This window comes from Lontra canadensis, unplaced genomic scaffold (assembly GCF_010015895.1).
Source record: "Lontra canadensis isolate GAN:19392208 unplaced genomic scaffold, GSC_riverotter_1.0 scaffold14, whole genome shotgun sequence".
Classification (NCBI taxonomy): domain Eukaryota; kingdom Metazoa; phylum Chordata; class Mammalia; order Carnivora; family Mustelidae; genus Lontra; species Lontra canadensis.
Window position 1 is genome coordinate 25,506,693 of NW_022631008.1, and position 15,292 is coordinate 25,521,984.

At 36.8% G+C, this 15,292-nt stretch overlaps 1 protein-coding gene across 7 annotated transcripts in view; it reads left to right on the top strand.

Moving 5' to 3' along the window:
• Positions 1–444: 444 nt before the first annotated feature.
• Positions 445–15,292, top strand: part of CEP57L1 (centrosomal protein 57 like 1) — a 68,799-nt gene continuing 53,951 nt past the window's right edge. Inside the window, exon 1 of one of the 7 annotated variants that reach the window (XM_032858277.1) lies at positions 445–551. In XM_032858277.1, coding sequence (XP_032714168.1) covers positions 519–551 — 33 coding nt within the window. In that variant the 5' untranslated portion in view covers positions 445–518. The remainder of the gene's footprint in view (positions 552–15,292) is intronic. The other 6 variants (XM_032858271.1, XM_032858272.1, XM_032858276.1 and 3 more) reach the window with 6 other exon arrangements.

Consider the following 15,292-nt stretch of genomic DNA (forward strand, 5'->3'; position numbering starts at 1 on the left):
CGCCCAAGCAGACGCGACCCGCGGAGGCAAAGCCATTGGAAAAAGCCCCGCCCTCCAGCCGGCTACCTCCAGACCCCAAGTCCGCAAGCGGCCGCCAACTGCTGCCGGCTGCTGCGCATGCGTGATGCGAGCAGGGAGCATGCGCCTAAGGGGCATTTTTGCGTCGGTGACGTTTTTCGTCCTCTGACGTTGGGATTCTCCCGGCTGGAGAAGGGGGAGAGAAAAGTAAGGAGTTGAAGTACACTGAAACCATTACAGACAAGACAAGCACGGCAAAGAAAGAGGGCGTAAACACACATCTGGAAGAAATGGAATCGAAATTTAAAATTAGCCTGAAAATAGTGACAGTCTCATTATTACGCCAAATCGGAGATTTAAGAAGGCAGGGCGTCCTCGCATTGACTTCTGGGAAATGTAGTTTTGATGTACCGACGCGTTCTGTCGGCGATAGAAACTACAGTCCCCAGGAGCCACTGCGACGTCGCCTGTAGCGGCCTTCAAGCCAACGGTTAGCGCGGATGGAGGTTGAGAGCGTCGATTTGGTGAGCACTGTAGGTTAGCTGCCAATTTTTCTTTGACAGGATTTTTTCCTTCTCCCATTTCCTCAGGTATTTTGGAGACCAAGCTATCTAGAGCTGTCCTCCTTAGTCCAGGGGTAGTGTCCAGTAATCTGCCTGGGAAGGAATAGTACGGGTGCCCAAGGCCGAGGGCATATGAAGGCGCGAGGAATGATCGCGACCCCAAGCCGCTTAGAGAGCAGCAAAAGGCCGGGCAAGAGGGATGCTGTAGGAACCGGTGCGTCTTGCTGCGGCTTCCGCTTAGCCCTTTGAGGTGGACTCGCTCTCGAGGGCTTAGGTATCCCTGTGCATTGCACTTTTTTTAGCCATTTCATAGGGGTGTTCTGTGTTTTATGCGCTCAGTAGAATGAAATCCCAGGCAGGGCTTTGAAAGCGAGTTTTCAAATCCATTTTGTATGAGACTAAGGGGAAGAGAACCCCCAGTATTCCTAGATAATGAATGTTTGCAGGGATACTGCATGAAAAAAGACCTATAAAAATTTCCAAAACTTAGTACATTTAGAAGATTCGTTTGTTTAAAAACCACTGTTTGGTTTTGAAAAGTCATTCCTCTTGAGAAAAGTCAAGGTAGTCAATGGACTGAGCACCAAATTAGATTTGAATTCTTCACATTGCGGAATAGATGTATTTCTAAAAATTGAGCCCTGGGGCGCTTGGGTGGCTCAGTCCAAAGAGCGAGCAACTTTTGATCCCCGGGGGGTGAGTTCCAGCCCCATGCTGGATATAGAAATTACTTAAATAAAAACTTTTTAAAAATTAAAAAATGAAAAAGATAAAAATTTAGCCCTGTGAGGTACTGAGTATACAACAGTGGAAAAGACAGTCCCTATCTAGTTACATAATCTAATGGTTAAATGCACAGTTTTAGTACAATATGATATCTGGCTATCTGGAATGGCTAGAAAGATCACTAGGTTAATCCTGGAAAGCCAGGGAAATCTTCATCCCAGAGAAAGAGGGCTAAAGCGACAGCATAGGGTGAGGGCTAGAAGTGAGAGAGGTATGAAACTTTCAGGAAACCAAAATAAGCCAAATCACCCATATTTTGGGAGGGATGACTTTTTATCTACTGATGTATTCTGTAGCTGTGAGGAGACAAGTACTGTGAATTTTCCAGATAGTTTCTGAAAGTGACCTGTCCTTGAACAGATAAGTTTCAATGAATTGGTGTAATTTGGAAAGCCTTGGGTATGGTTTATATTCTATGCTACTGGTTTAAATTCTGCTACTGATTTAAATCAGAATTTTTTTTAAATGTGAACTTCTTATGAATATGACTTCAAAAAATAAAAACGGCATTCTTTTTTTTTTTGTCTTTTTTTGGGCTCGTCCTCCTTTGGCCAATGCACAAAGAGTAGGGTAGTTTCTCAAATCTCGGTCCCCTTATCACATAATTGAATATGATCCCTTCCATATCCATGGTTTCACTACCACCTATGACTTTTAAATGTATAGCTCTATCCTCCTTTACATTTCCAGTTTTCGTATACCCATTTCCTTGATATTTCTTGTTTGATACCTCAGAAGCCTTCAAGTTCAACATGCCTAAAAACAAATGGATGGTTATCTTTAACGAGTCTGATTCTTTTTCAGTGTTTCCTATTTCAGTTAATGATCCTACCATCCATTTGTGAAAATTTGAAAACTACACATTATTAATTTCTTCCTGTCCTTCATGCCTCTATAGCCAATTATTACCAAGTCCTTTCAATCTCATCTCCCAAATATCCTCCAAATCCATCCTTTTCCCACCGTCTGCACAAGCACAGTCTTTTCCAAACTGCCATAATGTGTTGCCTAGATCGTTGCAATAGGGATAGTTCACTCTGGCCTTTCTCCATTGGTTCTGCACACTGGAGTCACAATGATCTTTTTGAAATGCAAATTTGACTAGACTTTTCCCTTAACATCATTGATTGCTATCTCACTATTCTTAGGCAAAACTTCTTTGTAAAGCATAGTATCATTTTGTCCCTTTCCACCTCTCCAGCCTCACCTAGTATTATACCTACTACTCTACATCTATCTCTGCTTCAGCCATACAGATCTTTCTTCGGTCACTGGTTCTCATATTCCCTTCATCCATTTATACACTCAACAAACATCTTTTAAGTATCTGCTATGTAATGGGAAAATCACACATCATTGAGCACAATATACATTCACACTTGAACAACATGGGTTTGAACAGCAGAGGTCCACTTACATGTTCTTTTTTTTTTTTTTATAAATACAGTACAGTAGTGTAAATCTATTTTTCTTATGGCATTCATAATAGCATTTTCTGTAGCTTACCTTATTTTAAGTATACAGTATATAGTACAAATACAGAATATGTGTTAAATCAATCATGTGTATTATCCATAAGGCTTCTGGTCAACAGTAGGCTTTTAGTAGTTAAGTTTAGCGGAGGCATCAAAAGTTACTTGGATTAAAAATTGTGGGGTTTTTTACTTCCTGGTGGGAGTTGGCATTCCTAACCCCCACAGTGTTCAAAGGTCAACTGTTCAAAAGTCTCTACTCTCATAAGAGCTTGCATCTATTAAGGGGAGATCAACAATAAGTATGTAATATATGTGGTAAATGAAGGCAAATGTGGTAGAGAGAAAAAAAGAGCCAACCAGGAAGGGTACTAGGAAGTGCCAGATTGGGGGGGGCAAGGTTCACTCTTAAATAAGGTGGTCAGAGAAGGAGACATTTGAAGGGATCTGAAGTAGGAGGAGGAATAAGCTGTGCAGATACTTGGAGGAGGAACATTCCTGTGAAGAGAACAGCTCTTACGAAGGCCAGTGGGCAGGAGCAAAGAAATAGCAATGTGGCTCAAGCACAGTGAGTACAAGGGAGGAGAATAACAGGAGGACAGAGAAAGGTCGTCACATAGGTGATTGAAAGGACTTTGACCTTTTAATTGAAGGAGGAAGCCATTGGAGGGCTTCGAGCAGATCAGTTGCATTTGCGCATTTTAAAATGATTACTTCTTTGAAATTGTGTTGAGCATAGACCAGGGGGAAGCAAGTGTAGGAGCAGAGACACAAATAAGGAAGCTAAAGTAATACTCCAGGTTAGAGATGATAGTGGTAGCTTGGACCAGGCTGCTAACAGTGGAGGCAGCGGGAAGAGGCCCACAGTCTGGATCTATTAGCCAACAAGTTTTACTGATAGATTGGGTATGAGGTATAAGAGTATAGGAGTCAGGGTGCCTGGGTTGCTCAGTTGGTTGAGCGACTGCCTTCGGCTCAGGTCATGATCCCTGAGTTCCGGGATCGAGTCCCGCATTGGGCTCCCAGCTCCTTGGGGAGTCTGCTTCTCCCTCTGGCCTTCTCCTCTCTCATGCTCTCTCTCACTCATTCTCTCTCAAATAAATAAATAAAATCTTTTTTAAAAAATTAAAAAAAAGAGTATAGGAGTCAAAGATGACTCCAAAGTTTTTAGACTGAACAACAGGAAGTAAGGAATTTAATATTGTGGGAAAGTCTCCAGATTTGTGTATGGAGGTAAGGAGGTGGAAATCAAGAGTTTTGTTTGGCCATGTAAAGTTTGAGATGTCTCTAAGATATTCAAGTAGAAGTGTGGAATTGGCAAGTTGGGTAAGTGTGTATAGAGATGAGCTGAAAGACCTGGCTGTGGATAGAATAATTGGATTTCATAGTAGTGCTTTAATAGCAGTTAAAGCCTGAGAATAATTGGTATCATAAAAGGAGGCACTCCTTAGAGTTTGGTTGATCTGGGGTCATCTGCGAAGGGGACCATGCAGGAGCAGCCGGTGAATGTAGAGGAAAACCCACAGAGTGTGGTATCCTAAAAACCAAGTGAAAGTGGTTAAAGAGGAAGGAGTTCTCAGTACATGAAGTGCTGCTCTGGACCAAGTGAGGTAAGAATTGATAACTGACCACTGTATTTAGTAATATGGAGGTCATTGAGGATCTTGAAAGCAGTTTTGGTATACTTGGTATACTTTGGTATACTTTTTGGTATAAAAGTCAGATGGTCATTTTATTTAAGAGAGAATGGGAGAAAAACTGGAGACAGTGAGTACAGATGTAGTACCTTTGTATTGTTTTCTTTGTCCAGACTTTTTTAGCCTGTCTTTGACTCTCCTTCCTATAGATCTTAGCTCAAATACCACTTTTTTAGTTTCCCTGATCTGATTAAATGTCACTATTAAAAATATACTCTTATTTTACCATGTCTCTATTTGTTAATGAGCTACACATGTAGTTTTATAAGAGTCTGTGATAATGTTATGAAAGTGTGCCTGCTTCTTTTTAAAAATTTATTTATTACTTGAGAGAGAGAGCGTGCAGGGGTGTAGGGGAAGGGCAAAGGTGGGTAGAGGGGAGAGGGAGAGAATGAATCCCAAGCAGACTCCATACCCAGTGTGGAGCCCAGCATGGGGCTTGATCTCATGACCCTGATGAGATCATGACCTGCACCAAAATCAAGAGTCAGATGCTTGACAGACTGAGCCATCCACGTGCCCCAGTGTGTGTTTGCTTCTAAAGTTTAAGCACAGAAGAGTAGCAGCTGTGCTGATTTTTGCGCATCCTCTGCAGCTCTGAGTACAGTGCTTGGCATCTAGTATGAATTTAGTACATATTTGATGGGTAAATGGAAGAAAAATACAATGTCACAGAACTTTCAAAGGTATTGTATATTTACATATAGTTAACAAAAACAAGACAATTGGTAGCAGGTACTTTATTATAGTGAAAACACTTTAGAAAATTTGCCTCTTTTTTAAAAAAGATTTTGTTTATATATTTAAGAGGGAGAGTGCGTGTGTGCACAGGTCCTGGGAGAGGGGCAGACTCCCCATCGCAGAACAGGGAGCCTGAGACACAGAGGCTTAACGGACTGAGCTACCCAGGTGCCCCAGGGAGTTGCTGCCTTAAATGAAGAGTGCTTTAATCAAGGAAAAAGTTGACTGGCTATAATGTATAGTTCAGGGAAATATAATTAATACATAAAATTTTATTTAATATGATACAGTTTTACACTGTTTAATTTAGAGTCTTAGTTTCATATTGTCTGCTTTTTTTTAAGATTTTATTTATTTATTTATTTATTTGACAGAGAGAGACACAGTGAGAGAGGTAACACAAGCAGAGGGAGTGGGAGAGGAAGAAGCAGGCTTCCCGCAGAGCAGGGAGCCCGATGTGGGGCTCGATCCCAGGACCCTGGGATCATGACCTGAGCCAAAGGCAGAGATGCTCAACAACTGAGCCACCCAGGTGCCCCATTGTCTGCCTTATTTTTGATACAACAGATAAATATGTTATTGAATTTAGAAGAACTGCTTTCCGTTGATAAATTTTCATAAGTACATTCAGAAGATTGGGAAGCAGAATTTTTCCGTAGCTGAGAACAGATTGAGATGTTTTGCTAACTTTGGGGAGAAGCAGTGTAACAATTCCATGAGACCATTGGCTTGAAGCTAGACATTTAAATTCTTGCCTCTGCCATTTACCTTATACACATTGCTAATCTTTCTAAAGACCCATTTTCTTTATCTATAAAAGACAGAACATGTTGTTATCCATTTCTGATCTTTGAATATACCAAATTTGAGATCCTTGCATATGCTGTTTTCTCTACTCAGAATGCTTTTACCTAAGATTTTCAAATGACTATCTTCCTCACTGGTTTAGACTTATCTCAAAATCCGTATCTTCAGAGATGTTTTCCCTTACCATTCTAGCTAAAGCAGACCACCTAATACCCTTTTTAATCTTCATCACAGCAATTCAGTTACCCACTTGAACATATTTATCTGTTTTATTTTGTATTCTTCTCTGTGAAGGACACTGTCTTGTTTACTGCTATACTCTCAGTGTCTCAAACAGTGATTCACACATGGTAGACGCTCTTTAAATCCTTGACCCACTGGCTGACTCTCATAGGCTTGTTAAGAAGACTCCATAAAATAATGTATGTAATGCATTTAAGTGTGCGGCACCATTTCTTCTGTTTGTATATTTGTTGTCTTGTGTCCTATCTAATCCTAAAAACTTTTAAGACATGCTTAATACACATTCACACATATGTAAAATCTAATAGTTATAGTTGCTGTTATTGGTAGTTAATATTCAGTGTGTTTACTCTGTGCCTGTATTATGCCAGGTGATTTATATGGATTTTCTTTCCAGTAACTCTATGAAGTAGATATTATTATCCCCATTTTCACAGATAAGCAAGCGGAGGCCCAGAGAGTTTAAATAACTTGCCTCAAAACACCTAAACTAGTAAATGGCAGAGCTGGAAGTGGAAACCTTGCCTGTCTGCCTCCTGACAAAACTCATGTTCTTCTTTACAGTGCTCTATGCCTTCCCCCCAAAAGGCGGGTATTCAGGAAAAAAAGCAGTAGCTTTTTTCTCATGACAATGGGGGGAGAGGGCGCAGGTAACAAACAATAGAGCATAAATACCAAGTTAGAGCTCAAGTGTTCATTCTTCTGCCTTCCCCAAAGAAGGGCTTTCTGCCTTCTTCTTTTTTTTTTTTAATTTTATTTTTTTCAGTGTTCCAAGATTCATTGTTTATGCACCACAGCCAGTGCTCCGTGCAGTACGTGCCCTCCTCAATCCCCACCACCAGGCTTACCCATGCTTTCTGCCTTCTTGAGGTGCCAGGCCCGCAGCTCTAGTTTCTTAGCCTTTTACTCATACTTGTATTTAAAATGGAAGAATCAAAACTTAAGCTGAATTCTTTATTCTTTGTACCCTTATTTTGTTTAATATCTCACATGGTCAGAAAGCCTCAAAGGTCTTTAATGGTAGCCCAACTCAAGTATTAACAGGACTGAATTAAATAAACAAACAGCCTTCTCTTTGACCTTTATTCATAATAAGAGACTATAGCTGGGGCCCTTAATTTTCTGTGTAACTTTGGGCAAGTCTGTTGATCTTTCTGGGCCTCAGAGTCTTCATCAGTGAACTGAGGGCAGTTGAAGTAAATTTTTTTTTTCCAACTAAAGCCCGTAATTTGCATTAGGGTTCACTCTCGTGTTTTCCATTCTTTGGGTTTTTACAAATGCATAATGTCGTGTACCCACCATTGCAGGATCATATAGAATAGTTTCGTAACCCTGAAAATTACCCATGTTCCATCTATTTATGCCTTCTTCCCTTTCCTTGAACCCCTGGCAACCACTGGTCTTTTTACTGTCTTGTAGTTTGGCCTTTTCCAGAATGTTGTATGTTTCGTATTATACAGAAAGCTGCTATAAAATACATTTATATTCAGGTTTTTTTGTGGACATAAAATTCAACTCATTTAAATAAATAACTAGTAGCATGATTGCTGGATTGTTGGGTAATCTTATGTTTAGCTTTGTAATAAATTCCCAGCTGTCTTCCAAAGTAGCCATACCATTTTGCATTTCCATCAGCAACGAATTCCTATTCCTGTTGCTCCACATCCTTACCACCTTTGGTGTTGTCAGTGTTTTGGATTTTAGCCCTTCTTGTGGGTAAATGATGATATCTCATTTTAATTTGCAATTCCCTAAAACAGTATTGATCATTTTTTCATATGCTTATTTTCCACCTGTATTTATCTTCTTTTGGTGAGGCATCTGTTCACATCTTTTGCCCATTTTAAAGTTGAGTGGTTCATTTTCTTATTGTTGAGTTTTAAGAGATGCTTGTATACACAGCATCTCTTAAAACTCAACAATAAGAAAATGAACCACTCAACTTTAGGCACAAGTTCTTTATCAGGTATGATAAAAACAGATATGTGTTTTGCAGATATTTCCCAGTCTGTGGCTTGTCTTTTCATTCTCTTGACAGTGTCTTTTGCAAAGCACTTTTAAATTTTAATAAAGGCAAACTTGTCAGTTTTTCTTTCATGAATTATGTTTTTTGGTGTTGTTTGTGAAAAGTCATTGTTGAAACCAAGGTCACCCAGATTTTCTCCTGTGTTATCTTCTAGACATTTTACTGTTTTGTGTTTTACACATAGGTTTGTGGTCCATTTTGAGTTAATTTTGTGTGAAAGGTGTAATAATGTCTGTGCCTAGATTTACTTATATTTTCATAAATAAAGTTTCTGCTGGCTCTGAAATTATTATTTTGATCAATAATGTTAAAAGGTTAAAAAAAAAAACTTTAAGAAAGAGTATACTGGATACATCAACCATTTAAGCATTGTTTTCAAAAATATCCCTTGGGAGAGAGGCTTGAAGTCAATCCAAAATGGGCCAAGGAGAGCTTTATCTGGACATATCAGGAGACTGTACTAACAGTTCCATTTCAGTTCTACTTTACTGTTATCTGTTGCTAACATGTGCATTTGGATGAGTGTTACACATGTAAATTATTTGTTGGGGAGACTTCTTACCATTAGGAATAGATACCCTGTTATTTGTCTACATTGCCATTTCTTTGCTACTTTTCTGCCTAGTGATACAGGTTTGCAAAAGCCCATCTATGGTTTCTCCCCTACTTTCACCTTTCTATGCCATGCTGAAGCCATCTGAACCTTCAATATTTCCTTATGTGATGACTGACTTCAGTTTGTTTTTAAAAGAAATTATGTTAATTATCTACTGTTTAGTATCACAAGCAATTTTATCTCCAAATGTTTACTTGGTTTTTCTTCTCTTTTTCTTTTTTGAGTAATAGATGACAATGGAATTTTACTATTTTATATTAGAGCAAGATTATTGCATTGCACATTATGATTTTAGAGGTAGCCTGCCATGAGGGATTGGTGATAAAATTGTTGACCTTCTTAACCTGCATTTATAGTGATCACATCAAACATAAGAAGTACATACTAGTTCTCACTGTGTTATCATCCATGTTTCTTGAGTTGCATATTTAATCAGAAGTCCAGCATGAGGGGCGCCTCAGAGGGATGGCTCAGAGGGTTGAGGGCCTGACTTCCACTCAGGTCATGATATTGGGGTCCGAGGATCGAGCCCCATGTGAACTTCCCACTCTGTGGGGAGTCTGCTTGTCCCTTTCTCTCACTGCCTCTCCCCCGCTCATGCTCTCTCTCCCTTTCAAAGAAATAAATATAATTTTTTGAAAAGCATGATATTATGAGTTTATGGAAAGTGTGTACTATTACCTAGGAGATTAATAAAATTTCTTAAATTTTTTGTTCATTACCTCCTCCTGGTTTAGATTTGTAAAAGGCGATAAAAGTTAATTAAATTAGGTACTAATTTGTGATTGCTGTTGTGCAGTACTATTACAAAATCACTTCCACTTCATGGAACAAAAGAAAAGAAAAGGAAATAAAGTGAAAGGGATGGAGAAGGAGAGTCTCATCAGTGAAAGGTCTGATTTTCTTTTTCAGAAATTAATTTTGTAGTTGAAAAAGATATATATATTCCTTATGAATCTTTAGATAATAAGTAAAGGAAGCCCTGTGGTTACTTTCTCAGGTGATTTATTGGAAGACTTTTTTCTTTTTTTATTGAGGTATAGTTGACATATAACATTGTATTAGTTTCAGGTGTACAACATAATGATTTGATTTTTGTATATATTGTGAAATGATCACCACAATTAAGTCTAGTTAACATCTGTCACCATACATAGTTACCCATTTTTTTCTTGAAAAAAACTTGTAATATTCAAGTTTTGCCTCCAACTGCTTACCTAGTTTTTCTTATTTTGATTTGTTGGAAAGTAGCTCATCAACCAAGTGTTATGTGTATACCTTAGATGTATATATGAATGTGTGTGTGTTGCCCAGGTGAATCCCAGAAGCTTTTCAATTTGAATCTTTAGATTTTATTTTTAAGATGTCCCTAGCAAAATTGATTTTAATTCTTTCCAGCAAGATCAGTTTGAATTCTATTCTTCTCAGCCTTTAAAAAGCTTATTTTCTCATATATACTATTCTCAGAATATAGTGTATTTCTTTCATGTGTGTTATTTTGTTTCTGCAGTAAATGAATGAAAACTTATATCAAATTCACTCTTTAGGGGCGCCTCAGTGGCTCAGTGGGTTAAAGCCTCTGCCTTCAGCTCAGGTCATGTTCTCAGGGTCCTGGGATCGAGCCCTGCATCAGGCTCTCTGCTCAGCGGGGAGCCTGCTTCTCTTCCTCTCTCTGCCTGCCTCTCTGCCTACTTGTGATATCTCTCTGTCAAAATAAATAAATAAAATCTTTAAAAAAAAATCCAGTCTTTAATTTTTTCCAGTTCTTCTGCCTTTGGTGTCTCCCAAGTTACTCTGATGTGCTTTGAATGTCTAAATTTCCAATATTTCTGGCTATTTTAATACATTTTTAAAAAATAAAATTGCTTAATATGTATTTATTTTGCCCTTACTGAAAGATTTGTGAGCTAGCTCTAACATGTATGTACAATTTATGACATAAATTTTGGAAACCGATCTCATTGCTGGCTTCATTCTTGTTTTTCTACTCTTTTTCTACTGTTTTCTACTGTTTTTCATACCCACATATTTTATGTGAGTATATACATATCTAGTTAAGATTTTAAAATTTTGTGTCATTTAAAAATACTAAATATTTCAAACAAAAAGAAAAAAAGAGTAATTTAGTAAACACTGTTTTGTAACTTTTGTTCAAATATTAACATTTTCCTTCATTTGTTTTTTTTTTGATGGAATAAAAAATTACATGTATATAGAAGTGTCCTTAGTACTATAATATATTGTCTTCGTGTTTTAAAAAGATTTTATATAAAAGACAACTTATCATACTGTCATTTTATAACTTGCTTTTTTCACTGAACAATATATATATATTTTTTAAATATTTTATTTATTTATTTGACAGAGATTACAAGTAGGCAGAGAGGCAGGCAGAGAGAGAGAGAGGAGAAAGCAGGCTCCCTGCTGAACAGAGAGCCTGATGCGGGGCTCGATCCCAGGACACTGGGATCATGACCTGAGCCGAAGGCAGAGGCTTTAACCCACTGAGCCACCCAAGCGCCCTGAACAATATATTTTTAAAGTTTATACATGTTACTAAATATGAATCTAATTTTTTTATTAGTTGCCATATGATATTTCATTATATGAATGTGATACAATTTATCTCCATTCCCTTGTTAATATATAGTTGTTTTTTTTTCCTTTTTTCCTATTGCAAGTGAGGCTACAATTAACATCACTGTATATATTTTTTCTAGGCTTCATTCATAAATACTGAGAAGTAGGGTTGCTGAGTAATAGGGTATATACAGCATCACAATTTTTAAATTGTCTTCCAAAATCTTCTGCCAGTTTACACTCCCACCAGTCGTTCATGGAAATTTCCATCTCCCCACATCCTTGCCAAATATTGACTTTTTTCTAAGTTTTTGTCTGATAGGTGTAAAATAATTTTTCATTGTTTTAATTTCCATTTTCCAGATTGCATGGCATTTCCCGAAGTTGAGTATCTTTTTGGCTTTTGGATATCCATATTTTCTCATCTGTTAACTACTCTTCATATCTTTTGTCCCTTTATTGAGCTTTTTCTTAAAAATTTTTGGAGTTTTGGTAATCCCAATACTAATCTTTTATATGTTACATGTGTTGCTTTTTTAAACTTTGTCAGTGGTATCTTCGGTTGCATGGAGTTTTAATTTTAGTTTAGTTGTTATCACTTTTCCTGTTTGTAAGTTGTTGTTTATTATGAAGTCTTTCATACCCAAAGTCTGAAACATATTCTATATTTTCTTCAAAAACAGTTAAAGATTGTTGTTTACATTTAGGCATTGAGTCTAGCTGGAATTTATTTTTGTGTTTGGCATGGAATAAAGATAGACGTTTACTTTTTACAGTATCGATAGTGTGTTATCCTGGCACAAATTGTGAATAGTAATCCTTTTCCTAAGAAAATGCCCTCATTTTCTACCAAATTCCCATAAATACCAGAGTCTATTTCTGGACTCTGTTTTGTTCCATTGTCTCTTTTTCTCACCTTGTGCCAATACCACTATTTTAATTACTAACACTCTATAATGAATCTTTTTTTTTTTTAAGATTTTATTTATTTGACGAGAAAGAGATAGCAAGAGAGGGAATACAGGCAGGAGGAGTGGGAGAGGGAGAAGCAGGCCTCCCACTGATCAGGGAGCCTGATGCGGGGCTCGATCCCAGGACCCTAGGATTATGCCCTAAGCCGAAGGCAGATGCTTAACAACTGAGCCACTCAGGCGCCCCTATAATAAATCTTAATAGTTAGAAGAATAGTCACTTCTTTTAACAAATCTTGTTCACAAAGATTTTACAAATTTTATTTGGCTTTACCTCTATGACTCTTATGATTTTTTACTATTGTCTGAAAAAAATATATATGTATTATATATATATTAAAATTACAGTTTCCACATAGATTATCCAGATGATGATGATGATGATGATGATTAAAGTAAGCCGTACACCCAGTGTGGGGCTTGAACTCATGACCCTGAGTTGGAGAGTCTTATGCTCTTAGCACTGAGCCGGGCAACTATGCATATCCAAATTATCTTGACTTTTCTGTGTAAATAATTGTTTTGCCTACAAATAACAATTTTTTTTTTCCTTTTGAATTCTTATCCATCTTAGTTTCTTTTTCTATTTTATTTATCCTTTGGTGTACTCTCCCGCTCAATTTTGAATACTACCACTAATAGTGGGAATCCTTGTCAAAGTGTTGTTTTTAGTATCTGAGGTACACATTTGGTCTTGAAAAGTAATACTTTTAGTTTGTTTTAACTAGTTGTAATTTTAAAATGTTTTATTAATTTATTTCTTAAATTTATGAAAGTTTATTAAAGTTGTAATTTTTAAAATGTTCTTCCTAAGCATTTGAATTTAACTTAAAAATTTTACGAGATCATATTTTAGATCTAGTAGTCTTTGCCTGGAATTAGGACTTTGGCTTTTTCTTTGATTAATGCTTAGTTAAATGGTAAACCTAGTAGATTAAGTCTTCCTTAAACATGAATAGCACTTATAAATTTAGGTACCCTAGGTATTTCAAACTGCATTTTTCTATTTGGCCTATCATATCTTCTCAAATACTTTAAACAACTATCAAGGCAGATCTTCATTTCCAATAAGTAACATCTTTCTAAGTAATTAAGCAGCTTTTGTCAATTTAATACATTAGACTTATACATTTAATAAGTCTGATTTTAGAAATTGTTTTAAACATTTTTAAAAACCTAGCACCCTTTCACCAGTATGGCTTAACTGTTCTGTTTTTGGCACTTAACCATTTCTTTTTCTTGCATTTGAGCTTGCCTGTTTATTTGCAAATGTTACATATTATCCGGTATTTCTGTATTTAGATTGGAGGTGAACTTTTCTCTTTCATACTCATTCAACATTTTGTCAGAATTTTTCGTATTTTATTTTACCTACCTTTTTTTTTTTTTTTTTAAGATTTTATTTATTTATTTGACAGAGAGACAGGGAGAGTGGGAACACAAACAAGGGGAGTAGGAGAGGGAAAGAAGGCTTCCCACCTAGCAGGGAGCCCAATGTGGGGCTCCATCCCAGGACCCTGGGATCATGACCTGAGCTGAAGGCTGACGCTTAAGGATTGAGCCACCCAGGTGCCCTTACCTTCCTTTTTTGTATGTAATTTTATAAGTCATTTAAAAGTCTTTCTAGAAGGAGGGTGTTGTAAACAAATACTTGTTGAAATAATTCAAACTATGTATTCTTTAAATGTTTAAAAACTTAATGGTTGTCTAGATAAGATTACCAAGGTATTTATAGGGGTATTCACTGCAAAGACAAAATTTTAATTGTTTTAGAGTTCAAAAATATGGCTTCAATATTTAAATTTAAATAAAAGTTTAAATAACGTTTAAATAAAAGTTCAACATGCAAGTATATTTGCCTCTCTTTTAGTAGAATTTTAAAAATGGATGAAAACTTCAAGATAACTTAAATCAACCCTTTATTTTATATATAAAGTTGGGAGGGGGTTTAGGTACTAATTAGGATAAAGTCACAGAACTAGTTTGAACTAGTATTATCACCACTGCACAGGTGAATCCAAATATAATGCCCACCAGTAAGTAGTAGTAGAGGGAGGAATCTCTGGCCCCAGGGTGTATAAAGGCTAAGAATTTAATGTTCCTCATTTTTCTCATTTTGTTTGAACCTAATTATATTTCCTTATATTCCTCTATTCAAAAGGGGACAGATGATGGCTGTGAGATCTTATTGTGATACAATCTTTTTTTTAGACTCTATTCATTTAGAATATATGAGACAAATTCTACTTCTTGCTCCAAAGTACTTTCACACCAATTGTTTGAATTCTGTTGTTTGATTGTACTCTTTTCTATAAACCCTCCTTGTTTCATGAGTTGTGTTAATGAGATAATGTAGTATTGTCCCAGTAATTTGGCCACGTTATGACTCTGTCAGGTACTTTTGAAAGTATACTACAGTTTTTTGGTGCCATTTAATTAGATATACCAGAGTGGTTATTTACTAAATCAAGTGAGCTTAAATATAAGATCACTACAATTTTAACTTTTTTAAGAAGGAAGTTTCTTTTTCTTCCTTTACCCTCCTATTCTGGAAATAGGAATTTCTATATATGCAACAGGATGTTTTGGACAATTTGCTATTTGTTTTTTCTGTTATCACTTGTTATTTCATGTTACCAGTTATGTATCTCGTAATATTTTGATAGTTGTCTTCTGTGTAGAGCTACTTTGAAGATTCTGTATATACATACTACCTAAAGTCTGTTCTGTGGAATGCTCGTTTCTCAAGAGGATACCCCAAAAAGGTTTCTG